Source organism: Theobroma cacao, chromosome 6 (assembly GCF_053813885.1).
Source record: "Theobroma cacao isolate CCN51 chromosome 6, ASM5381388v1, whole genome shotgun sequence".
Taxonomy (NCBI): Eukaryota; Viridiplantae; Streptophyta; class Magnoliopsida; order Malvales; family Malvaceae; genus Theobroma; species Theobroma cacao.
This window is the reverse complement of record NC_142644.1, coordinates 29,959,252-29,984,049: the sequence shown is the minus strand read 5'-3', so window position 1 is coordinate 29,984,049 and position 24,798 is coordinate 29,959,252. Positions and strand designations below refer to the sequence as shown.

The 24,798-nt window shown below is 35.2% G+C and overlaps 4 protein-coding genes and 1 non-coding gene across 8 annotated transcripts; 2 read left to right on the top strand and 3 right to left on the bottom strand.

Moving 5' to 3' along the window:
- Positions 1-105: 105 nt before the first annotated feature.
- On the bottom strand, positions 106-2,886 carry LOC18596951 (putative F-box protein At1g49610). Its single transcript, XM_007025728.3, has 3 exons — positions 1,585-2,886; positions 1,153-1,326; positions 106-585 (listed from the first exon to the last, which is right to left on the bottom strand). The coding sequence occupies exons 1-3, from the start codon at positions 2,650-2,652 to the stop codon at positions 241-243; spliced, it is 1,587 nt and encodes a 528-aa protein (XP_007025790.1). The 5' UTR covers positions 2,653-2,886; the 3' UTR covers positions 106-240.
- Positions 2,887-4,431: 1,545 nt separating this feature from the next.
- TRNAD-GUC (transfer RNA aspartic acid (anticodon GUC)) lies at positions 4,432-4,503 on the top strand. The gene has a single exon. It is a non-coding gene; the product is annotated as a tRNA-Asp (tRNA).
- Positions 4,504-4,640: 137 nt separating this feature from the next.
- APC4 (Transducin/WD40 repeat-like superfamily protein) lies at positions 4,641-13,550 on the top strand. Of its 3 annotated transcripts, XR_001928492.2 has the most exons (20): positions 4,641-5,005; positions 5,135-5,246; positions 5,349-5,440; positions 6,058-6,141; positions 6,301-6,540; positions 7,135-7,215; positions 7,688-7,839; positions 8,082-8,242; positions 8,326-8,426; positions 8,513-8,587; positions 9,174-9,353; positions 10,280-10,362; positions 10,441-10,533; positions 11,062-11,166; positions 11,572-11,710; positions 11,904-11,947; positions 12,024-12,131; positions 12,346-12,498; positions 13,054-13,135; positions 13,254-13,550. XR_001928492.2 is itself a non-coding variant. In XM_088807013.1 (19 exons), exons 1-19 carry the CDS (start codon positions 4,937-4,939, stop codon positions 13,346-13,348), a joined length of 2,250 nt encoding a protein of 749 aa, XP_088663139.1. In that variant the 5' UTR covers positions 4,641-4,936; the 3' UTR covers positions 13,349-13,550. The 3 variants fall into 3 exon arrangements, 2 of the variants coding, with proteins under 2 accessions (XP_088663139.1, XP_007025785.3); XM_088807013.1 differs by having other exon boundaries at positions 8,082-8,167; positions 11,904-12,131; XM_007025723.3 differs by having other exon boundaries at positions 11,904-12,131.
- Positions 13,551-15,731: 2,181 nt separating this feature from the next.
- On the bottom strand, positions 15,732-20,680 carry LOC18596948 (calmodulin-binding protein 60 B-like). Of its 2 annotated transcripts, none has more exons than XM_007025720.3 (8): positions 20,197-20,680; positions 19,397-19,472; positions 19,225-19,283; positions 18,168-18,670; positions 17,873-18,033; positions 17,585-17,788; positions 17,036-17,273; positions 15,732-16,796 (listed from the first exon to the last, which is right to left on the bottom strand). In XM_007025720.3, exons 1-8 carry the CDS (start codon positions 20,304-20,306, stop codon positions 16,240-16,242), a joined length of 1,908 nt encoding a protein of 635 aa, XP_007025782.3. In that variant the 5' UTR covers positions 20,307-20,680; the 3' UTR covers positions 15,732-16,239. The 2 variants fall into 2 exon arrangements, with proteins under 2 accessions (XP_007025782.3, XP_007025783.3); XM_007025721.3 differs by having other exon boundaries at positions 18,168-18,661.
- A 1,508-nt stretch (positions 20,681-22,188) lies between these two features.
- On the bottom strand, positions 22,189-24,234 carry LOC18596947 (ribosomal RNA-processing protein). The gene is made up of 4 exons (XM_007025719.3): positions 24,087-24,234; positions 23,877-23,982; positions 23,015-23,138; positions 22,189-22,732 (listed from the first exon to the last, which is right to left on the bottom strand). The coding sequence occupies exons 1-4, from the start codon at positions 24,206-24,208 to the stop codon at positions 22,479-22,481; spliced, it is 606 nt and encodes a 201-aa protein (XP_007025781.3). The 5' UTR covers positions 24,209-24,234; the 3' UTR covers positions 22,189-22,478.
- Positions 24,235-24,798: the final 564 nt, after the last annotated feature.

Below are 24,798 nucleotides of genomic sequence, written 5' to 3'. Positions count from 1 at the left end.
GCTTTCGTATGTAAGGTTCATCACTTGCATTCTTGTTTCCAATGTTCCAGGAAATGGTTTTTACCCCAGCACAAAATACGGCATAAATAATGAGATACTTCTAACTTCTTGCCCAATAATTGAGCCAAAACTATGTTTAATTAAGGAAAAGAAACCAATATATATGAAGAACTAGAGAGAGCTTTGACAGAAGTCTGATATTGTAATTTAGAAAAAGCAAAACGGAAATTCTTGAACGAACTAGCCACTGGAATACTTCAGTACGGGGATGCTGTTGGATATTATCATCATAATCTGGTTTCTCTTAAAATTCCCCATATTCCTGTCTGGCCAGGAAGATTTCCAGGATCGATAAAGAGCGCCACTTTGTTCATAGATAACCACCTTCTTTAGCTCTGTTGCGTCCTTGAGCAGAAATTGCATCAATTCTACTAGAAGTTTGGACCCTGAAGAACTTGGCTGGAAACCTGTAATCTCAATATCCTCTAGGCTTTGCAAGAAAGACTTGAAAATCCAATTAGCTGAACTCAGGAATGCTACTCCATCCAATTCGTAAGAGTTGAAAAATTCCTGATCAAACTCAAACTACAGAATAGACAAAAGTACATATTAGGTATCAACAACAATAAGAGAATTCCAATCAAGGCAGTATATTTTGTTTCAGAATCTGAATTCTGAAGAACATAGATTATCTACTGAGAACAAAGTCGGTTCTATCTCTGTATGTGTGGTACTCTCTTGCTGCTGTAAACCCAATTTCAGTGGGCTTTTTCTCTTACTTTTTGTCTTATAAGTAGGCCCAACGATATTCGTCTTACGGCCTTCAGTTCATATTTCATAGTCTTTGCCTCCTTGGAACATGAAAAGAGAGTTTATTATGTAACAACACTTACTTTTAATTTTGAAAGACAATAATTTGCTGTCTTTTCAAGCACAAAAATTAGATAAATATTATTCTTTGAATGTTGAAAACGGTCACATGAATGCTTTGAAGTTCATTGCTCTGTTTTGTCTTGAACCAAGCCTTCGGTTTAGCTTTGTTAGTGTGGGAGTTGATATGCATTCTACTTGTTTGTTGAATGAAGATCATTACCTCATTATTCATATCCAGCATTTCTAATGTATTGAAAGAAGGAGAATCCATGATCTTACCTTGGAGTTGTCACAGGGAGACAAATTTAGCACCAGTTTCTTCAGATAAGGTGAACTTTGAAGCAGACTCACAATCCCAGGAAGATCCCACTCACATATTTCTGTGTCCAGGACCAAACAACTGCGTTTGGACAATGGGGAAGATATGCCCTTTATTTCCCATATTGATAAAACCTTATACAAAATAGGAGACACAGTCACACAAAAAGACTATTAGCAGTGGGTACTATAACAAAGTAGAACACAACTACGTTTAACACTTTAACTTGGAAAAACAACATGCCTAGAATCATGAGTTGATCAACCATTAATGAGAAAAGTAAGAAAGAATTTGAGAATGTGCTTCCACTTTCAATTTTGAAAGATATAGATCAACCAACCCAATATGTACAGCATGCACATAGACAGAGAATACTGAGTCAGTGAACCTGCCTGAAGGCACCAAGTCCCCACGGTCAATTCCTCAACATGACAAAGCTTTTCTAGCAGTTCCCTCAAGATGTATCGGTGCTTTGTGTAATCATACTTGTCTTTTTTGTCAATTGTCATCACAAAACCCAGATTAGCTTTCGACAAAGACGAAACATGCATCAACCTATACGTTCTCCGGTACATGAACCCCAATAGGCTCAATGACTGAAGATTTGGACACGAAATCTCTGTCACGCAGTCCTCTTTCTCATGAGGATCATAGATTCCATCCACCACAAGAACTTCCAAACTCCTAGAACTGATTCGTTTAATCCTTTCACAGTTATGCAATTTCAAGTTTTGCAAATTCGGACTACCTGACAAAATGTTTTCAATTGCCTCATTATTCAACCTCGAGTAATTGATAGATAAAACCTTAAGGGATGGCCAAGAAGTATTGCCGTCAGGTGAGACAACACATTGTCTTAAAGTTAAATCTTTCAAATATGAATTCACGTACAGAAACTGAGGCAACCAGAAAGGTGTAGATTCAGCAAACGGAGCATAAACCAACCCCCCATCAAAAACCAGACAGAGCTTCTCAACATGGTGACTTATAGCAAAAAGAATCCACTCCTCCACGTAAGAGGCCAAGGACTCAGTGAATTTGAAGTTGATCGAGAAATTCTTGATCGTATGGCCAGAGAAGCGCTGCAGCGTTCTGTTAACAACCTCAACAAATTTAGCGAGCTTAAAACAAAAGCTGCTGTGACTGAAGGAAAGGGTCGGTATTTGAGTCCAAAGAGGATACCATCTCCGAGATAACACGCTGGTTTTGATGGCGTCTTCGATGGGTAAAAAAGAGAGGATTTCCTGTATGAGGAAATCGGGCAAGGTACTGATAAGGTCTACAGGAGGACTTCGATACTCAAATATCGGTGAAAACCTGGGATATTTGAGACGGGTTTGAGCAAAATTGAGATCGTTTCGATGTGAACTATGACGATGTTGGCCTTGGATCACGGCTAAAACCGAACTGACAGAACCAGTGCTTTGCTCCGAACAGACAGAACCCTTCTGATCTTCCATCGATTACTCCCGAACTTGGTACTCACCACTCCTTTATATTGCCTACCTAACCTCTGGGTCTTGCCAACATGGTGGTGCGGGACCAGATTTTTTTACAAGCTAGTGAATTCACAATGGATTATAACACTCGTAGGGAGGACAATTCTGTGCTGTTTCAATCTTGAAAAAGGGGAAAGATGTTTTCTTTGCCTTTCTAATCAAGCTGTTAAAGATTTTTATGCCCCTGTTCTCTCACAGGGTGGTCAAACGAACGTGGCATACATGGGCTGGATCATTATGGCTCATTAATATACCCTGATTCCTTCCCTTTTCTTTTCCCCATTTTTTACTTTTACAAGTACAAATTACAGCGTAATGGCAGTTAAGCTCATTTAATATTCTGTTAATTTTTATTTTGATAGTTGTTAATTTTATTTAAATAATATATATTTTGTTTATTTTTATTTTTTATAATTTTAATAGATAAAATTAATAGTTTGATCTGTTGTGGGAATAGAAGTTTCCTGCATGATATTATTTGAAAAATAAATTATCTAAAGAGTACTAATTAAGAAAAAAATTATCACCCGATGTCATATGAAAATTATAAAAAAAATATAAGTGAAATTTACTCTTAAAATTAAAGATACAGTTGAAATCATGCTTCTTTGATTTAGCTCAAATCTTTCTTTGACTCTTATAAATAAGAGATATATTGAAATTCGAAATAATTTATTTTTGTTTTTTTATGACATAATGCTTAAAAAAATCAAAAATTATTCAAATAAATATAAATAAATTCCTATTTTTTATTACTTCAATTAAATTTTTATATTTTTATTTTTATTTAAATTTCAACATGTATTCGATGAAACATCAAGAGAGATTTTTACTTAATGATTTAATGGGTGAAAAAGGATAAATATTTGGTTTATGATTATGTGGGATATTGATAAGATAAAATAAGATTAAAAAGTGCAAAAAAAATGATATAATTTTATTATTTTGTACATATGTTCAGAGTGTACAAATTAAAAATAAAATATTATAAATATTATCCATGACATAATTTGTATATAAGATATAATTTTATTTTAATATATGATGAAAAATCTTTTGGGCTTGAATTAAACTCTACCCAACTTTCATCTCACTTTTACTACTTTCATTAAGGGTATAAATTCAGGGCACGTTGATTTACATTTAATTAGATCGATGGAATTAGCTTATAAGTAAATAAGGTGATTTTCACATTAGACAAATAAGAAAATCTCAAAAAGTTTATACACATGAATGTTATACATCTTATTATATTATTTTTTTAGAAAAAAATAATAATTTCATAGCAAAGTAATATTATAAAGAATCAACTCTAAACTCAACCCATGTCAAACACCAATTAAGAGAGGGCAAGTAAAAGATAACCGACAATGACAAGAGTGTTTTTGAAACAAGCTTATAAGCAAGTAATGGCTTTTTTAACAAAGTGGTATCAAACATATTCTAATCCATGGCAAACACCTCTAGAGAAAGGTTGGTAAGATGGTCGATGGTGACGAGAATATTATTAAATTAAGTGAAAAAAAATGTCACATTGAATATATCAAAAGAAGTAAGATGCTTTAATTACATGTTACGAAAATAAGAGATTTAAAAAAGTTTATAAGTGGGTACGCACACATTATCAAATCAGCCTTATGAGAGACGAGAGAGATTAATGTCTCGTAAATTATGAAATTGGGACCAACTTTATATAGAAGTATTGCTTAGAATTAAAAAGAGCTGACCATCAGTCAATAGGTCGTTGTAGTATAGTGGTGAGTATTCCCGCCTGTCACGCGGGTGACCCGGGTTCGATCCCCGGCAACGGCGTCATCCTTTTCAATTTTGGCCTCTATTTTTTCATTCAAATCAAACCGTTGAATCCCGTAACTGAGTACCTCGTTGATCAACGCAGCTCTTTTTTTGTACTAATTTCTTTTGTTTTTTTCCCTCCCTCGGCAAATTAGCTGGGGGCTCTTAAACCCCTCAAAAAAAGCCCGCCCTCATTTTGCACATCCCACTCTCCACCCTCTTCCGGTAACCTCTTTCGTTGCTTCTCTTCTTCTCCGTCACTGTCGTTACGACGCCGTATTTACTCCTCCCTCTACCAGTACTTAGGGTTCCAGCGCATATTTACTAGAAATGCCATTTTTCTCAGCTCTTGAAATGGTATTACTGTTGTCTTCGATTTGATACCCGTGATTCCGGAAACTAGCCACGATTAAGAACAAACATTGACTAAAAAATCCGTAGAGTTTTAGCCATGGAAACCGACGAAACGCCACGTGTGCTTCCCTTTCAGCTTCAATTCGACAAACCTGTTGCCTCTCAGGTTTATTTCTTTCACTTCACAATTTCATTTTCGTGTCCAATTTTTTTTTTCGATTTTTATCTGAACATCTATGATCATGCATGTTTTTCTTTTTTCTTTCTTTATTTTTTTCGATCAATTTTTGATTAGATTAAAATTGCGGAATGGAATCCAGAGAAAGATTTACTGGCTATGGTTACTGAGGACTCCAAGATTTTGCTGCATCGGTTTAATTGGCAAAGACTCTGGACAATTTCTCCTGGTAATTCCCGGAAATTTCTTTATCATTATTAGTTTAATGGACTGTTGGATTTGATTCAAGTACTTCGTTTGTGGAATAATTTATTGATTTATGGTTCTTTAGGAAGGTGCATTACATCCTTATGTTGGCGTCCTGATGGTAAAGCGATAGCGGTTGGGCTTGAGGACGGAACGATTTCATTGCATGATGTTGAAGTAAGTTAGCCTTTTATGTATTTGATCAAGTCGTAAGGTCTATTAGTAACTAATTAGCTTATTCAATACTCTTTCTCCATTTTGCTTGATTGTTTAGTTTCTCTCTATATGATTGTTGATAATCATTTTCATTGATTGTGTTCTCTTGTATGTTATAAATGTTGAGTATTCGTGGCACTACAATCTGCCTGAGAACCATAATTCTGTTTTTTTTTTTTTTTCATTTGTTTTTGTAGCCCCTTTACACTCATTATGTTAGAGATTTCCCTTTGCATGAACATCATAGCCTCAATAATTTGTTCTCATATTGGGGAGTGGAATAATTTATGCTGTAACTGCAACACTGTTCATAAAGTTACTTACTCATTAGAAGCTAGTTTTGATGGAGGATGTGAACTTAATTTAAATTGAAAGAGTATTTTACCATGATCCTTTGATTCTGCTTAAGCATTGATGTGTCCTTACAACTTTCATATTGGAATGACTTTTTGGGATTGACACCTGAGACATGTCGTTTATTATGTGGGTGTGTATCTTCTTGAGGTTAAATTGTTGGTGCACATAATTATGCAACAAAATTTGCTCATCCAACTCATGATATTTTGTATTTCTTGCAGAATGGAAAGTTGTTGAGAAGCTTAAAGTCTCACACTGTTGCTGTTGTGTCCCTAAACTGGGAGGAGGATGGACAAGTGATTAGAGTATGCCTTTGTCTTTTGGAAAATTGTGACTTGTAAATATCTTGCATATGTTAAACTTTCCTAGGATGTCTGTCAAGGCTGGTATCTTTATCTGGTTCATACAAACATGTGTTTGACGTTTTAACTTCCTGATCAATTTCCTATAACTTTGAAATTCAGGATGATTCCGTTAACAATTCAAAATATGAGGACCGCACTTCTTGTTTCTTTCCTCCTGCACCAAGAGTTCCTCGGATGCCTGGACTAGTACCTGGAGATACTGGCTTCATGGATGATAGTGAAGATTCGTTTCGAGAGCTTTCAAATTCTTCATACCAACGATTTAACATTTTATGCAGTGGTGACAAAGATGGAAGCATATGCTTTAGTATATTTGGAATATTTCCAATAGGGAAAATAGTAAGCTACTCATCTATCTTGGAAATAACTTTCTGGATTATACTGATTAACTAATGAAGTATATTCGAAGAAGTAGAAATATGGTTTAGTATTGGTATATTTTCTGTAGGGTAAACAGTAAGCTACTATTGAAACTAGTATTACTATATTGTGTGTCTTGGTGGTTGATCTATGGTTCCATCTCTTCTTAATGAATCTTATTGTAATGTGTGGCCACTAGATATACATTATTGACTTATTTCCTAACAACTAACTTGTGGAAATAATTGTAGCCTTTTGTAGGGCTAGTCCGGCTAATAAAGAATAACTTTTGATCGCTTTGATTCTTCAAATTCACACTTTTCTGTCATTTTACTTCTTATAATTTTACGGATATTGTAAAATCCTTTGAATTTCTCACCTAAACTACCAGATATTTGCCTGGACTAATATTCATGATTCTAAGATAGCCATATTCTTCCTTGTCAAGTTAATTTATGTTTTGTTTCTCTTGCTTTTGCTCTCTTTTTTTAATTAGTGTTTTTTGTTTATCATTTATCACCTCTTTTTATGTATTTTAATGTGAATTATTTTGCACATGAAATCATTTGGCAGAACATTCACAAGTTGTCTATTCCTACTCCCTTTGCAAATGAGCAAGCTACTTACAGACTTCTAAATGCTTCCATTTCCAAGGTATGTTCTAATGAATGAATTTGCAGTGGCAGCAGTGTATTTAAGATAACATTCTTTCACAATTATTGGAGTGTTTAATTATTAATGATTCATAGAACAAGGTGCTGCAAGTGATGTGGCAAGTGAGCTAACTCTGGAATTTTGTTTAAAGTTGAGTATTACTCTTTATGGGAGAGTTTTGTTCAAAGAGTCAACCAAAGAAGAGTTCGTCTAGTTTGGCTTGACTACGCTTAAAGTGTTTATCTCTTAATTTATATTTTTACGCTCATAATGTTGGACACCTTGTAAGGTGTTTGTTAGGGCTTTCCTGGTTGAAAGGTCATGCAGCTGGATAAATCATAATATATATTGAGAGTATATTTCTTGCATCCAACAACCAAAAAAGAAAAAAAACACTATTGTTTATATCAGTGCTTAGTGCCTGCAGGCCAACATGTAGAGCTATCTGATGTTCCTATGTTGTCATTATTAGGTTGCTTTGTCAAAAGACCTTTGTCATTCGATTGTAATGTGTTCTGGAGAACTTAATCAAGATGAGGTTGAATCGCAAGAGGGACAGCTGGGTGTACATGGTATGCGTGGCTTGCATTGCTTACTGCTTGATACTTCTATCTTTTGGAAGAGGTAACTTTGCTGGAGAAACTGGGAATACCTGCAGCTTATTTGTAAATTTATAGGTATTAAGTTTTGTAGTGTTAGATTTGTCTATACTTGAATTTTGTTTATGGGATTCTCTGTAATGCTTCTTGCTCATAGTTTTATCATGCACCAGCTGCTTATCTGAAGTGGATGAATCATGAACATGTTGTATTCTTTTATCCCTCACATGATCTACTTCAGCCCTTTTTATCTCTTTCTTATTGCAGGAAAAATGAACTCCATCAAGTGGCCCAACAAGCTTCTAACATTGAGGATTTAATTGAAGTTATTCGTACATCATTATCAGTAATGTGTAAGCAGTGGTCAGATGCCATGCACACTTTCCGTGAGAAGTTTGATTCTCTATCTAGTTTAATAATTGATCATGGTAACTTCTGATTAGAGTACTACTAATTATATTTGCCATTTCTGCCGCATGTCCATTAATTGATTTCTATCACATGCATATAGGGCTGGACTCGTCTCCCCAAGAGGAGTTTCTGGGCCTCCTAGGCGGTGCACGAACTAGTCCACCAGTCCATCAGTTTCTAGTTAACTCCCTGGGTGAATTGGTAAACTTTGCAATATTTAATAATATCTTTCTTTTGTGAAGGAAATTAGTTTGCATATTTTATTCAATGCATTTCTTCCTAAATAGGGAGTGAAGCGTGTCTCAAAGGTCGTTTGTGGTGCTGGAAAAGAACTTCAGCATGTTGTCCTTGATCATCTTCAGGTGCTTGGTTGAATTTTTCTCTGTAATTCATGTAATAATTACTTAGAAGAATCTTTGACTTGTTACTTTATATCATGAAATATCTTATTGCAATTTGGTGGATTGGGTTGATAGACAATGATTTGGGTGCGCAAATGAAATTTAAGTTTCCAACTTAGGCTGTGCCATCTGTAGTTTGCTTATGCAATCTTATTTCTATTTAACATTTTCATGGCACAAATTTTGTTATGGTCCAAATGCTTAAATTTCAGGGGTAATTCTACCTACTTGCTTAATTTAATGAATGTTAGCTATTATGTTGAAAGCCTATCAGCTTAGATAGTTACTTAGATAGTTGCTTTTTAGGACAAGGATGAGTTACTCCAGTATATGCTTAAACACAGTGACTCCTTGTCACACATAAAATCTCTACTAAAGCAGAGTGTAACAGTTTTGTCATTGTGTTTGGACAACGTTTGGTTGTGATGATATATTTCACTAATGGAATATCCATTTTAGGCACTTCTTCTATTTCCTTATCACAAAATGTTGTATGGTGAGTGTTCCTTCTGATGTGATCCTGCTGAGATTAATATCCATTTCCCAGCCTTCTGCAGAAATTATTGGATTCAGGATGGGAGAACTAAGAGGTCTATCAAGATGGCGCACACGTTTTCGGGGTATTGGCCTAGATGAGACTCTGATCAATAATGCGACAGAAAAATCTGGAATGTTAATAGTACAAGTTGAGCGATTTATGAGGGTGCTTTCCTCTGTGGTACAGCAGGTATGCTAACTTGAGAACCTTAATATTTGAAGTTCTTTTGGTCTTTCTTCATTCTTAATTTTTTTCCCACTATTTTGATGAGATACTTCAGACCAGTTTACTTTAAGTAGTCTGAGTAAATCATTGCCTTCAGCTCTAAATAAATCTCCAAAAATGAATAAATGATAACTAGAAAATGAAAATTATTTGGTCTTTTCAACTGTAATCAATCTTCTATTAGAAAATCTCCAACCAGCTATGATAAACCGAAATGCAATTTTGTAGATAATTCATTTGGTGAATAGACAATGTGGAATCTTGCTTATGGTAGAGTTGTTTGCAAAATTTGTATTCAACTTTGGAATATTCCAATATACTAACCTTTCTAGTTGCAAATCTCCGCTCTGCCTCATTTGTCAGTTTGTGCTACCTTTGGATCAGTTGTAACAATAATGATGAAATGTAGGAGTTGTCTTTTTGGAACAAATGAAATGTTGGAGATGCATATATTTTTCCCCTCTTTTTTTTTTTTTTTTTTGTCAAGAACTCTTAAGTTGAAGATTTTTTTTTTGAAAGGCCTTAAGTTGAAGAATTTACAGTGCACTCTCTGATTCAGAACCATTCGCTTTGATGTTATGATGAATTTCACTGATTTTCCATCTTCTTTTTAAAGCAAGATATGAATTATAACTGTCCTTTGAAGTGATTGCCAATACATAATGGTAAAAAGATGTCAGATTATATGCTTGACATGACAACAGCTGTTTCAACTCTTTTTATTAAGAATTTTCTATTTTTTTTGTGAGAAAAAGCAATTAAGTGTTAAACTTCGATGGTTAGTTTTCTTGTACAACCTTTCTACAATATGCAATGAAAGTGGAGAATTTTTTTCTCTTGGAATTGTGATATTCTTCTGTTGGAGTTCTGATATCTGTCTTTGCTTTCAGTTTTCAAATTTCTTTAATTGGCTACTAAAATGTATAAAGCTACTTATGCAAGAGCCAAGTGATCAGCTTTTACCCTATAATAGGTTTGCTTCTCAGATGGTTTTATGTTCCACTTTTATGCGTATCCTTAATTTGGTAGCCTTACATTTTGTTTTTGACAGTGAACTTGTTGTTGTATTCTTGAAGTTTTTATATGATCAAGATCCTGTTAGGCCCTTTTTGGAGCTGTCTGAAGTTGATATTGAAACTGACATGTAAGTTATCTTTTCAACCATCATAGGGTCTAACTAGTGTATTTTCAATTTTTTTTTCTTTTGTCAGTCATGTAACAAGATTTATGCTTATTGTTTGTTACTTAAGTGTACCCATAATGTGTCACACAGCATGAATGTACATATGTCGTACATTTACATATGTTCTTGAGCTACTCTTTAATAGCAGCAGAGCAGACTTTGTCTCTACACGGAAGAAAAATAACTCTCTATAAATAATCTATTCTGAATATGCTGATTAAGGATGTAAAAATATTGAATGTTAACTTTAGTTTAATACTTATCAAGCTGCACACTTGGCATTAACTCTCCATGAGTGACTGTTAATATAACTGTATATACATATGGCATTTATGAATGTATCTATAATCGATGTATGATGCTTGTGGATAGATATGTTTAAACTTATGCATGCATCTATATAGATGCATGATGCATGTGGGTAGATAGCTGTGCATTAACAATGTCATTTTTTATCCTTGAAAGAATCTGATCCCTTAAATTCTTTAGGGAAACACTGCAAAGAGTTAGAGAATTGGTTCATTTTGGGGGATTTTCAGATTGTGAATATCTGCGGAGGACATTATCAGAGGAATTTCAACAGATGGAGTCTAGGTATGCTTTCCATTGCCCTCATCTATCAATAGCAAATTTTGTTAATAGAGATTTTATCATTGTCAAAACAGAACTATATTTTAACAACTCCTGCAGATGCCTAGGAGATGTGTAAATATAAGAGATTGAGTGTTTAGTGTGTTGTCAAATTTCTCTCCATATAAATATGTGGATATATGGATTAGCACAATCATTATTTCAATGAAAGCGACAGTTCATTTCTTCCCAATACTCAACATCCCCCCCTCCCCACCCCTTTTACTTCCTTTGCTTAAGAAACTGGGTTTTAACTGGAATCCCACTAATATATCTAGTAATTTAGTCTTCCATCTTCATATCATGCATATTGCTTTTCTACTTTACTTCAAACTGTAAAATGCCTTAACAATAGCTCTGCAATCTCAGTTTCAAGGAGGCTTTCTTGATGCCCTTTACAACAATTTCACAGAAGATACTTTGTAAGGATGTGCTTCCACTGTTTGCTCTCCCATCTTCACCAGCATCTATGTCTGTCACTGTTCCTATGTCAGTAACATTCTACAAGGTAGTCTCCCCTGCCAGCCCTCCCCTCCTATTCAGTCTCTAACTGTGGTCATACATTTATTGGCTTCTGTATATAATTGAAAGTTGTAAATGCTATATATTTGATATCATCATCTCTAACGTTGGTAGAATTTACTTTTTTATGTTTTTGAATGCTTATTCTTCCTGTTGTGATGCTTTCTCTTTTTTTGTAGGATGCCTCCACAGCTATGTCATCTTATCAGACTCATGAACATGGGTATATTGATTATATTTCTTTCCAAATACCTGGTGACTCTTCCTTGGACATTGCTAATTGTATAGGCATATCAAAGGGATTCATGCATAGTTCGAGCAATATTACTGAGGACTCTGCTTCATTGGAAGCTGTTTTGCTGTCTGTTCCTGATGGTTATCATTGTGTGGATCTATCTTTATATAAGGTGAAAACCTAGATTTTTACTCAACCAATCTGTTAATTTGGGCTCTTTGGGATGTCAATGAACTTCATTTTTCCTTTTTCTCTTCTTTGAAATCTAACAAAGGTAAGCCCATGTGTTGTTTGGTTATTTCATGATTATGCTGCCACCTTTTTAGTCTTAGTTTTTTGGGATGTTTTCTAATTCACTTGATCCTTTTAAAAAAAATCTAAAACAGGAAGGTCAAATTGTTTTGTTATTAAATGAAACAACTGCTGCTTCTGAAAGCTTTGGAGAATCTTGTATGATGATCGTCCAAGCTAATGATCTCCCATTTGTATCTATTTCAAGATCCAGTTGTATCAATCGTTGGAACTTAAATCAGCTAAAGGTAAATGTTTCTTCTGGCAGATCTTAACCACACTTCTTGAAGTAAACAATTGATAGGACCTTTAACCTAATTGTTTTTGCCGCTCAATTATCGATACAAACTCAATTACTTATCTTTACATGCCTATCAGTTACTTTAGTCTTATGTTCCTTGAACATTTTAATATCATTGTTAACTCATATAGATTTGTTGCTTTTTTACATGATTGGACATCCTTCTGTTCATTTTTTGCTTTTACTTTCATAGACTTCACAATTTGACCATGCTTTTATTAATTCCCTTCTTATTCTTGGTGAAACCGCATCTTTTTTCTGTTTCCCATGTCATTATGAACTAAAAGTTTTACCCTACTTTTGCCTTCTCCATTTGAAGCATCTTGTTTATCTCCTACCTTGTTCCTGCCTCTTTCGTTAATAATCATCTTTCCGTAATTTTAGGCGGGCATATAGTTCCCATGAGCTGATATACTATGCTTATAGCTTCCTCTTTTTCGAATCTTTAAGTTTCCATTGTGGTGAAGCTTACATGTTGGAAACTATATCAATGTGCATTTAGGACTCTGTTATGTATCTACAACTGGAGAATGAGAAGGTTCGAATTATTCCTCACTCTGTAGTTGCTCCTCTCGCAGTTAGTGGTAAGTTTCAAACTTGAAACATCCTGGCAACTGTCATACATGTCGATCTGTCGATCATACCGAACATACTTGAATTTTGCAAATCCTTTAACGTTTATGTTGAAATTGACTGTAACAGCATCCAGAGGCGTAGCTTGTGTTTTCGCTGCAAGAAAACGTGCCTTGGTCTACATACTGGATGAAGATGAAGATGATATCTCAGATACAGAATGACTGCCCCTTCCTAGGACTTTTCTTGGACTCTTTGGCCTACTTTTTTTCGCCTAACTTTTAAGAAAAACAGGAGTTCGTTATATTGTTTTATGTTGCCATGATTGTCAGTTATTTGCTTTTCCCTTGACATTAGAAGCCAAATCTTCTCAAGAGTTCAAGTTGAGAAATTACTTGGCAGCAAAAAAAGAGTATTTTTCTTGTATTCAGTGCCTGTTTGGCTTAGTTTTTTTTTTCAATTTATTTACTTTTTAAAAATAAAAATCAGGTCAAATGAGATTTGGAGAAACGCTTAAAATAAATATACAGCTTTTTTTTAAAGAACAAGATTTTTAAAAAAAGAAGACTTAAAAAAAAATTTTAGAGAGGAGTTTTCTCTTCTTTTTTTTTTAAAAACATGTCGGTTTTTCAAAAAATGTTCTTTTCTCTCAATCGGTCTCTTTCTTCTTTCTGATCATCTACAAATCATCCTTTTTTTAATGCAAAATGCAATCTTCGTTTCCTTTATTTTTTTTACAAAAATTATTAAAAAAAGAAAAAAACAAAAGACTTAATAATAGAGTAGTAAAATTTGAGATTTTTTATTTTTATAAAGATTAAGAGAAAATAAAATTTAAATTTAAAGCGGTATTTAGTTATTATTTAATTTTTTTTTTTGGTTTTTATGAATTTTTTATTTTAATATTTAAAATCGTATATAATTTTGAAATATATTTATTTTGTTTTGGTTTATTATGTGATTGAAAATTATCTTAGCACCTTTTATAATAATTTTAATTAAAATTAAAATTTATATAATTTATTTTATCAACTAGTTTATCAAATAATTTTAATTTAATTTGAAAAGTTATTATTTTTTATAAAAAATTTTGAATAACTTGTAAATTAAGAAAAAATTAGACCAAATAGATTTTCAATTTTGTTTCATTAATTTATTTGGATATGTTTTCGTATACATTAAGATACTTTTAAAATATTTATGGAGAATAAACACATAATTCTTTTAAAGCGAGAATAATGATCTCGAAATATAAAGAAATAGTTTTTCTTCACCTACATCCAAAACCTTCAATTGATCAATCAAAATCAAACACAGCAAAGATCCCACCAACAGGAGATTGTAAGCGTACATCCAGAGCAGCGTACGGCCCAAAACCACGGCTTTGCCTCTGCAAACGACGTACAGTCACTGGAAGGAATAACAAAATCCGGAGTCACACAAAACTGTAAAGAATATTGACCTATTATTACTAATGATACTTAACCGTTATTAGCTGGAGGGTGTTCTTTTCTTTTTTTTTTTTCGTCAATCAGCTGGAATTGAACTCGTTGCACTTCTCTGCAGCAGGAAGTTTGCCTGCTTCTTAGAATGAATGAAAGCATTTCAATTTATCCAGAAAGAAACTAAGAATAACTTAAGCAATGTTGATAATAAGACAATGCTGCCACTAAATTTGAGCCAACACTTTGCAAGTCTTCTTAATATCATACATATAGCCTACCGACGGTTCTTTGTTTGTGCAGTAGAAATGAAAACGAAAGCTACAGAAATTAGAAAACAACAAAATTAGAGGTCTTTCGTGGAGGTTTTCAAACATGAGCTGATCATGAGTTGGACATTTTGTTCTTTGATAAGACATTAATCTTAGCCTTTAAAGACTTTCGGGGGACACCTTCCAAGAAAATGATCTGTTGAATGACTTATTTTCAGCCAAAAACATAATTGAAATATCACAATGATTCAAACCCACTGTGCTGCCCCCTATCATTTTCCCCAATTTCTAGCACTACTACCAGGTTTTCAATTTTGGGAAATCACTGTCATTTTAATTACCTTTCACTTAATGCTTTCACCAGCAATCTTGATAATAACCTATCAGCACATGTTGACCTTGGCAGCTTTCGCTCAGGGTAAGGGTAGGATGTCCTTATCCGGGTGTATGTGTGTTTTCCAAGGTGTATTGCAAAGGAAAAGCGGAGATCCCGACGAAGAGACGAGAGACAACAATCAGAAGGGGTTCACTAGAAAATGAAAGGACAGCCCAAAAAGGGTGGCTGAGCACATCGTGATCTTTCGCTATGGCTGGACCTACAGTCATTAATGCAAGCCGTCCGCATTCCTCAATTATGTCAGCCTCCGTCCTCTACAATTGTACAGGCAACTCCTGCCACGCCCTTCGTTGCCATCCGTCATGCACTATGCAGTCCGTGAAAAGGACATCCATTTTTTCTTTTTGTGTTTTTTAAAACAGAGTTTCCACATGGATAACGTGTTCAAGCACAAAAAGCTCATAATGCCACAACTGGGATTATGAATCTCCTTTGGGTCTCATCTCTTTGAGGTTTCATGAACCGCCATTGTTACACAGGAGGAGGAATAATGCGCTAGGGGAAATAAAACATAGTTCCATTATGCGGCAGTGAGAGTTTGCCTCAGGCAATGTTAATCACTACCACTTGGAATTTATTTTACATGTTACAGGTTAAAGCACATAAAGATATGCTTTTATTTCGTTTGATCTCAACAGAATAAAGTACAGAGAAGAGATGCTAATCATCTAAAGTAGCTACATAGACCGGTAACAACCGCTACTTAGACTTGTGCTGGACGGATTCCATCCCCTTGATAACATTTCGAGCCTCCACTGTCAAGACACCACCTTAACTGAAACCGTACTATGACGGAAGCTTACTGTACAGAGAAGAAATGAACAAGCAGATAGGTCCCTGGATGGCAGGGTTGGGAGTTCAACCAATGCAAGGGCTACAAGAGCCAGACCATGCCAACAACTCAAGTCCTTGAGTACTTGCTCTGGTTGGGTTAGAATCAGGCAGGGAGATGAAGGGAAGCCTACTAACACCACATCCAGACAGCTTTGCCTCAGAGGCTAGATCTATGAATCATCCAACTCAACAAGGTGTGCCCGCCTTTCAGCAGCCTTTTTCCGAATAAAGATGCCCCATCTCAGGGCTGCCTTGAGCTTGAGCCACCCAACTACAGCTTTGCCTGATGAACGGGAAGCTTCATTATCAAAACCATAATTCAGAGATGGGGTGGACATATATGCTGAGGAATGAGGATAGCCATCTTCAGTAGCATTAAAGGAAGTATGGCCATGGCTTCCCATGTTAAAGATACGGAGCAAATGCTGCATATCTTCATTTTCAAGCATCTCATGACTTCTCATTCGAATCTCCTCCTCTGAGAAGAAATCCTCGACTCCCCTATAAGTAGGAATATTTGATGTGCCAACACCATGGAAATCTGGCATGGATGACTGTGATGAACCAAGTGCTAGCTCATTATCATTTCCTGGAAGCTGGACCTGCTGTGAAGCACTGACCAAGTGGTTCTGTAGAGTGAATGAAGCACCATTCAACTGAGTCTGAGCATTAAGATGTACATTTTGTGATTGCAGCGACAGTCGGGCAGCCATACTATCATCATAACCTAGAGAGATGGAGAACAGTCAACAACAAACATGTACAGATGCAAAAACTTAATATTCAAATACCGGTCTCAAAAGCACATAAGCAGGCACCAGGCAACAGCACCTTTTATTTATTAAAAAAAGAATTGGGAGAGGGATTGCAGTTTTCACTTCTTCTACGTACTCAAAATGAGTTTCTAAAAAATGACAATTAATAAGAAATTCATGTTCACGTTCACGTTCAGTCAAGTATATATACCTCCAACATTTAGACCAGAATCCATGGGAGGCTGCTCTGAAGGAACTGGCACTGACAGGCTTGGTAGAGTTTGCTGTTGGTTAATCGAATTTGGATAACCTTGCAGGTCCATTGGAACATTGGCTTGTGAAGCACCTGCATTGTCATCTTCCTTAGAGCCTAACAGAGACTTGCCATCATACTCTACAACATGCATCCAATTTTCATATGCCTTCTTTACCAAGGCATCCACATAAACCTGCAAGAATGAGACCAGTGAAAGTTTTCTTAAGCTTTTTTTTTTGGTATCATTTTTTTCCATATTATGGCAAGCACGTAAAGGACATGAGCAAAAGAGTAGTTGAATTTAATTTGTTAAAGCAAAAGACTGCGACTTTGAAACAAAGTCATCTGCAACGCTCCAACCAACATAAAAGAGGTAAACAATACATGAAAATTAAGACAAGGACTAGATAATCTTCCATTATTATTAATAAAATAAACATAGTGTTTTTGAAAATGGAAATCCAAACTAAATAGAATACATATAAGAACTGCAAGTTGATTTACCTTCTGGTTGTCTGAGAGAGACTCAGCTGCATAATATTCTCCATTAGCAATTAAACCACTCAACTCATAGATGTTGTTAAAGACTATGCCAACAGTCCGAATGTCATCAGGATAATAAACATAAAGTTTCCCACTTAGAACACAAGTTTTTGCATGCTCCACCAGAACATCCCACATCTTGTTTGACATTCCACTTCCAAGAATCTACAACAAATGGATCAACAAAATAGTTACAGACAGAAGAACAAAATATATTTCTGATTAGAGGATGAGATGCAGAAGCCTTACATTTCTCAGCCTCTGAGAGTCCCTAACCACAAGCTGTAGAAAGTCTTCAACCGTAAAAATTCCAGCTTTATTGAGCCTCTTGTGAAATGAACCATCTTTGCCAATCTTCTCCAATCTCCAGACCTCATCATTTAATGCAGGTGGATAGTGTTTCTTGTATACTGATTAGGAAAGAGAAGGAAAAGGCAATATTTTACTGGTTTTGAGATAAACAAAGCTAAGTCCATAGATTTTACCAAACAAAAAAAAAAGTTAAGCATATAATAGACGATTTGGCACAAATAAAAGAACTCACATTCTCCTCGGTGATCCTTAACAGTGAAAGCATCTGTTTTTGCTTCACGAATACGGATGCCTTCACAAGAGCCAGAGGCAACCTTTAGCCCTAGCCTGAATTTCCTGCTCCTAATCCAGCTTGAGTTGTCTGTAAATGTTAGCTCCCCTAGTGTTCCTACACCATCCTTCAGCGTCACTTGCAGATCTCCAGTTAGGAGTGGCCTCTTCCCTTCACGCTCCTTGACAACATGGCTATCAAATTCTTCTTGAGTCCAGTTATCATCATCTTCATTGTTGAAATCACCCTCAAGCACAACAACATCTAGTTTCACAGAGGACTCTGGACCACACGTGACAACATGACGAGTGTTTGAATCAATCAAGACAATATGGATAGCAGCACCCTGTTCCCCTTCGACTTTCCCTCCAGTAAAGAGAGGGAGAGACAACCTGGATCTAAAGTGCACTTGCAAATTTCTTCCATCAGGTCCTTCTATCCGTTTTGGGGAAGAACTGCATTTTCTAACCATTAAAGAATGAAAACAAGAGGCAGAGGCATCATAAACCCTTTGAAAAATAAATTAACAGCAACAATAAAAAGCGCATCAACCAGAAAAGTGCAGGGAAAAACTGCATCAATCGGAACAATAGTCACCAGAGTTTTGAATAATCAAAGAGGAGAGAGAGAGAAAGAGAGGAGAAAAGAAAGGCAGTCCTGGGGCATATAACAGAACTTGTCACCGGAAGAATGTGCAAAATATGCTATGCTAAAATGGATAAAAGATGAAATTTGCAGCGAAATCCCATGGGAATGAATGCTAGGAAGGACATCTATATTAGACAATAATGTTATCACAAGCACAACATTGATGGGGCATGTATGTAAGGAAAAACAAAATGGCACTGGTACAACACAACGGTAATTCCAAACTCTTGTTGACTATTTTGCAGTAAAATCTTAATGGGGATTTAGCAATGACAAAAAAAAAAAAAAAACCATGAAACTTTCCAAAAGTATTGAAAACATTTTGTTACTATATTATTACAAGATTTAAAAAGAAAAAACTGGTTCATACTTAGCAGTAAGCTTGGCAGGGCCTAGCTTCGCTAAAGCGCGTTCCACTTCTTCACTGACCTGTTCAAATTGCCAAGACCAGAAGCGTTGTGAGTTTCTAAAACATCACCATCCAAATTAGAAATTGAACTAAGTAGGAACTTCAAAGAGAAGAATAACATCCGGCATCTTACAACTCTTCGAAGAATAGGCTCCAATGATGAGCAAAGTTTCTGCAGACTATCCACCTTCAAAGCTTCAACTATCACACTGCATCAAGGTTAAAGCTTTATGTTAATAAAACAACTTATTTACTTACCAACAAATAGCAAAAGTTCCAAAAGAATTTCGACAAAAAAAAAAAAAAAGGATCAAACTGCAGTCAAAATTATACATCAAATACATTCATCACTAGTCAAAACTAGTAAAAAAAATAAAAAAGAAGAAAGTCAAGGCAAGAAAGACAGGCTTTTTTTCAGCTTTCTAAGCTCTGTCAGTCAAGACACTGCAAGTGCACCAACACCCATGTCCTATTTTATTTCATCTTGTTGACATAACAGAGTTGGCTCATAAGAATACACCCACATGAAAACAACAGCACAACTATGGCCTCCCTGCTTTTCCCATCACCTTTTCTCTTAACTTATCAAACTGTCTTTGTTTTATAATTAAACCATAACAATCCAAAACAATTTCTTTTAAAATTAAACAACTTTCTTTTTTTATATTAAAGAAAAGAACCCTACATTTTAATGCATGCAAAAACGGTTATGAGAGAGTATTTCTCATTCCTTTCTATTCTGACAACTTCTTACAGCATCTAAACCATGAATGCATACCTTTCAGTCACAGTTCAATAAGAAAACTTTTTGCTTACAGCAACAAAATCACACTCCCAAAAGAAAACATAAAAGACAGACGAAAGACGATAAAAGTGTTAGCTTTGAAACACACAGAGAAGAAAAAATGAAAGAGAAAAGAAAGAGAGATAGACCTAGCAAGAGCTGGTCGTTTCCTATCGGGTCCTTCATCACCAGAACTCGAATCCAAACCTCTCTTCTCTCTCGCCATACTATTCGACCTCTCCATATACCTCGTTTGCATTTTCGAGCTCAGTCTGTTTGGTTGCCGAGAAATTACCAGGAACCAAAAAAAAAAAACTAACCCAAATCAAACTTTTCTTCCTTTTCTTTCCTTCTTTTTATTCTCTCGTCACTTACTTTGAACTTTCCATTTCTCACAAACAAACGCAAAGCTCGAAAATCTTTCTCTTTTTATTTCCCTTCAAAAGCAGATTCAATTTAATCCAACAACAAAGGAATCAAATTTTCTCTCTCTTCCTTTTTCTTTTCTTTTTAAAATTTCTAAAAATAAAAAATAAAATGCCAGAGAAATGAAAAAGGGCACTAAAGAGAGAAAAAAAAAAAAAGGTAAAAAAGACGGAAGCGGGAAAGTGAAAAGAGAGAGAATTGGATTTTTTGGGGTGAGAGAAGCTTCCAGGAAACGTCTGCGAATTTTCCTTATTGTTTTCGTTTGTTTGGAAGCTTTTTCCGCTTGTTTGTCGACTTGTAATTCACAGTGACGGCTTTTTATCACTGTTTGCTATTCTGTTTGGACTCGGACCTTAAACCCTCGCACGGTCGCCATAGCCGTGATCTTCCCCCCAGAGCTGCGGGATCTCGTGATCGGAGCCGTTCGATTACGGATTCTCATCATTTTTTCAAAGTAATCATTGCGGTTCCTGATCAATTTTTGGATTCGAACGTGATTGTAAGTGTTAGGTTTAGATCCTAACATCCATAATTACATCAATTTTTATATTGCCATAGTTTCCTGTTAATTCGTCGAATCTCACCTTCGAGTCTGTCCTTTTAACTAGCTTCCAACCATCGCTATTGATTTTCCATTTTGTTTTTGGCCAGACATTAGCAGAGGATCGGAGTGCTGCATTTTCAAAGAGACAAACGCTTCCCAAAAAGTTTTTCGCTTATTGCAACACGCCAATACTACGCCGTCGCTTTGGTATCGCTTCTGTTTGTTTGTTTTTCGGTTTTCTCCTTTTTTGAATATAGTAATCCATAACATGTTTGGTAATATGTCCTTATTTTCCAATTTTTTATATACAAATGCACATAAAAATTTTATAAAATTATCAAAAATAAAAATTTCATATTTCGTACATCATACTATCATAATATTTTTAAAAAATTTAAAATAAATTTTTATTTTTTATTTTTAATTTATTTTTATATTTTTATTTTAAATAAAATAAATTTATCAATTAATTATTATTTTATGATAATAATATAATATATTAATATGATATAATGATATAACACTTTTCATCCTTTTCGTAAATGCATTAATATTCAATTAAATTTATATAAATATATAATAATAAATAATATTTTAATTAATTTCAACTGTTAATTATCAAAATCTATAATCTATTTGAATCAATAAAAAAATAAAAATTTAATTTAATTTAATAAAAAATAAAATTTTATTTAAATAATTTAATTTTATATTTATATTATTTAATTAATAAATACATTGTTATTTTTATTTAATATTAAAAGTTTAAAACAGAAAGAAATAAAACAAAAACTAAATACCAAACGCAGCCTTAATTATCTTTACCTATTCATACGTCAAAGATTCCACGAAAAAAGGTTTCTGTTTCCATAGAAGCAATCAGGCAATTTTGGTCCGTTGCTTCTCAAAGAGACAAAAATGGGAGGAGCAGACCCTACCGTACTACCATGAAAGAGATCTATCTATCCTCCTGCGTCTCGTGGGGTTTGTTGTTCTTAGTTAGGACTCCTTGCACTTGTCTTCTACCAAATTAATAATTGAAGGGTCAAAAAGAAGCAATGCCCAAAACATATAAGCACCAGTGAAGCAAGTTGATGGTTTGGAGCAGTGAGTCAGTACATGCATACTAGTGCTGGAATAAATCCTACACGTGAAAAACAGCTCAAAGCACTTTGAACTGAAAGCAGAAAGGTTTGCCATAACTGAACTCAAAACAGCAAAGGAACAGATCATACACTGCAAGGGGGAGTTTCCCCGTTGAAACCAGTAGGCAGTGGAAAACCCATGGTAAAGACAACATAGGAGTTATACTTGCTAAGTGTCAATACAATAAAACATTGCAAACATCCAAGCAGAAGATGTCTGCCGGTGGTGGCTGGTTAGACCTGTATTACACTACTCGAAGTAAAAAAAAACATATGGTATGGTATCCATGGCTACAAAAAATTTTGTTCAAGGTGATTAATGCATTTTCTTGTTCTCTTTCTTCCCCTTATTTCTGTCCCTTTTAGTAGGTGGCCTAGATCTGTGTCTTGCAACTTTCTTCAATGGTTTACGTTTACTCACAGGTAAGTTGTGCTTTCTATCAACTCCATCTCCAACTGATCTGTGCATTGCCGTATGCGTCTTTACACTAGCAAAGTTTTCTTCCTCCCGAGAAATCTCACTTGTTGTCACAGTGACAGTCATGTTGCCACTATCGTACATTGTCGTCCCTTACACCAATAAACAAAAACCCAACCACGTGAGAAGAAATAAACAATAGGTTTAAACTTTTTTTTTAATTGGGGGAAGGGGGATTTGAATCCTACTTTCTAGGCAAGGGGAACATGTATCAATCAATAAGTCAAATGTTCAGGTGCAACAAAGGTTTAAACTTGAATCATAAAAAGGCCACATTGCAATATGGAAGATACAAGGGCAGGTAAAATCCATTGTTCTCAATGAAGCATTATAGTAGCTTGTGAATCCATCAGCTCATAGGATTAGAATAATACCAGAAACTGATGCAGTTGGCTCACTTCCTTCATCCTCCACATTGTTCTCATCACTTTCATCATATCCTGATGCTGTGCTGGGTGGAGCTCCCCCATATAAGGCAAACTCTTTTTCTAACTTTCTCTGAAAAATTCATCGAGCAACAAAGTTTGTAGCTTCAGATTGTGTCCAAGTTAGATGAGAAAGCCAAATATTAACATACAAGTAGCAGTCTATGTGCAATGAACAAAACACACACAGCTTAACGAAAAAACACTCATAACATGAGTGACAACTGACAACCATGGAAGATCAGCATGACTCCAATACAAACTAGAATCACCTAGGATAACTAGCACACTCATGAACTCACAGACACATATCCCAATTCCTCATATAATCTCATTACATTTTAAACAGGTGTCAACAACTAAAAGTTTCCTGACTTTGAATACCTTGAACTCTTGATTACCCAGGAAGGTAAACAGATATAAGAATGACTTGGAAGCACAACATTTACCCAAAGTGACATGTGTGTTATTTAAATCAAATTAGCAGATAAATGGTGATAATCCTTTCAGAGTGGCTAATGGGGCAATGACCAACTTAACCATATTTTCATAAACCTTAAATTGCAATGCCTTGGATAAGTATTCGAATGAGGGAAACAGACAAATGCAATGAACTTGTTTCCTATAGTTCCAGTGATATATTTTATAATCGTAATTACAAGCAATGCTTCAACAGCAATGATTATTGAAATTTAACGCAACAACTAAGGCAAAAAAGAGTAAGTTAACAATGCTAGCGTAGTTTCAATACATTTGAAGCATTGACATGAAACGGCATCGTATAATCTCAACAAAAGAAAAAGAAGAAAACCTTTTTGCGCTGTTCAATGCGCTTGCGGCGTTCAGCCTCCTCCTGCTTCTTCTGGGCTTCCTTTCTTCGCTTCTTCTTCCTCTTGTGAAACCCAGTCACGTAATCCCTTAATCAATTCACACGATTATAAGTACGAACTACGAAGCGAAAGGTTCGCTTTTCAAAGAAAAATAATGAAATAAAGCAAGTGCTCCGCGTGTGCTATAGTACCTGAGATCCTTCTCGTTGAAAGAAACGGCGAGTGCTTTGTTCTTGAGAGCTCTCTTCTTTATGTGGCGGCCTCGAGGCTTTGACAGCTGCCGCGGTGCTTCCTCTTCGTACTCTTCTTCCATTGCTGCAGCAATAGAGTTCCCTACTCTCCCCCTTTGTCCTGGTTGCAGCGGGGGTTTAACGAGCCGGGGTTTGGAGGATGGGCCTTGGGTTTGGGTTCAATGTGGCTTGTTTTCTTGTTCTTGATCCAGTCTATTGCGTGCTTCGACACAGGCCTTAATGTTTTAGTCCTTGAACCCAGAAAAAGCATGGGCCTTTATGCTTTGTCTTTGAGCCCAAAAAAATTCACGATGCTTGTCTCTATCATTAATTTTTTTTATAAACTTGATATATGATATGATTAGGTGACAATTGACGTAATTATATAAAAATTACTATAAAATAAATCAAATGATTACATCATCAAACTACATGAATAAAAAATTGAATTCATGTTGAATTAAGGACTAGTAAATTTTCAATAAGAGGGTAATACATATCAACACTAACAAGTTTGGGGCATGACTTAAAAAGATTTAATACTTGGAGTTTGTTTACATAATCATTTTGGACATTTATTGTGTCTATATTTAGCAACAACCCTTCACCTATACAATTTACTACCTTACTAAATTAATAAATCTACTTGAACCCACTATTTAATGCATTAAAT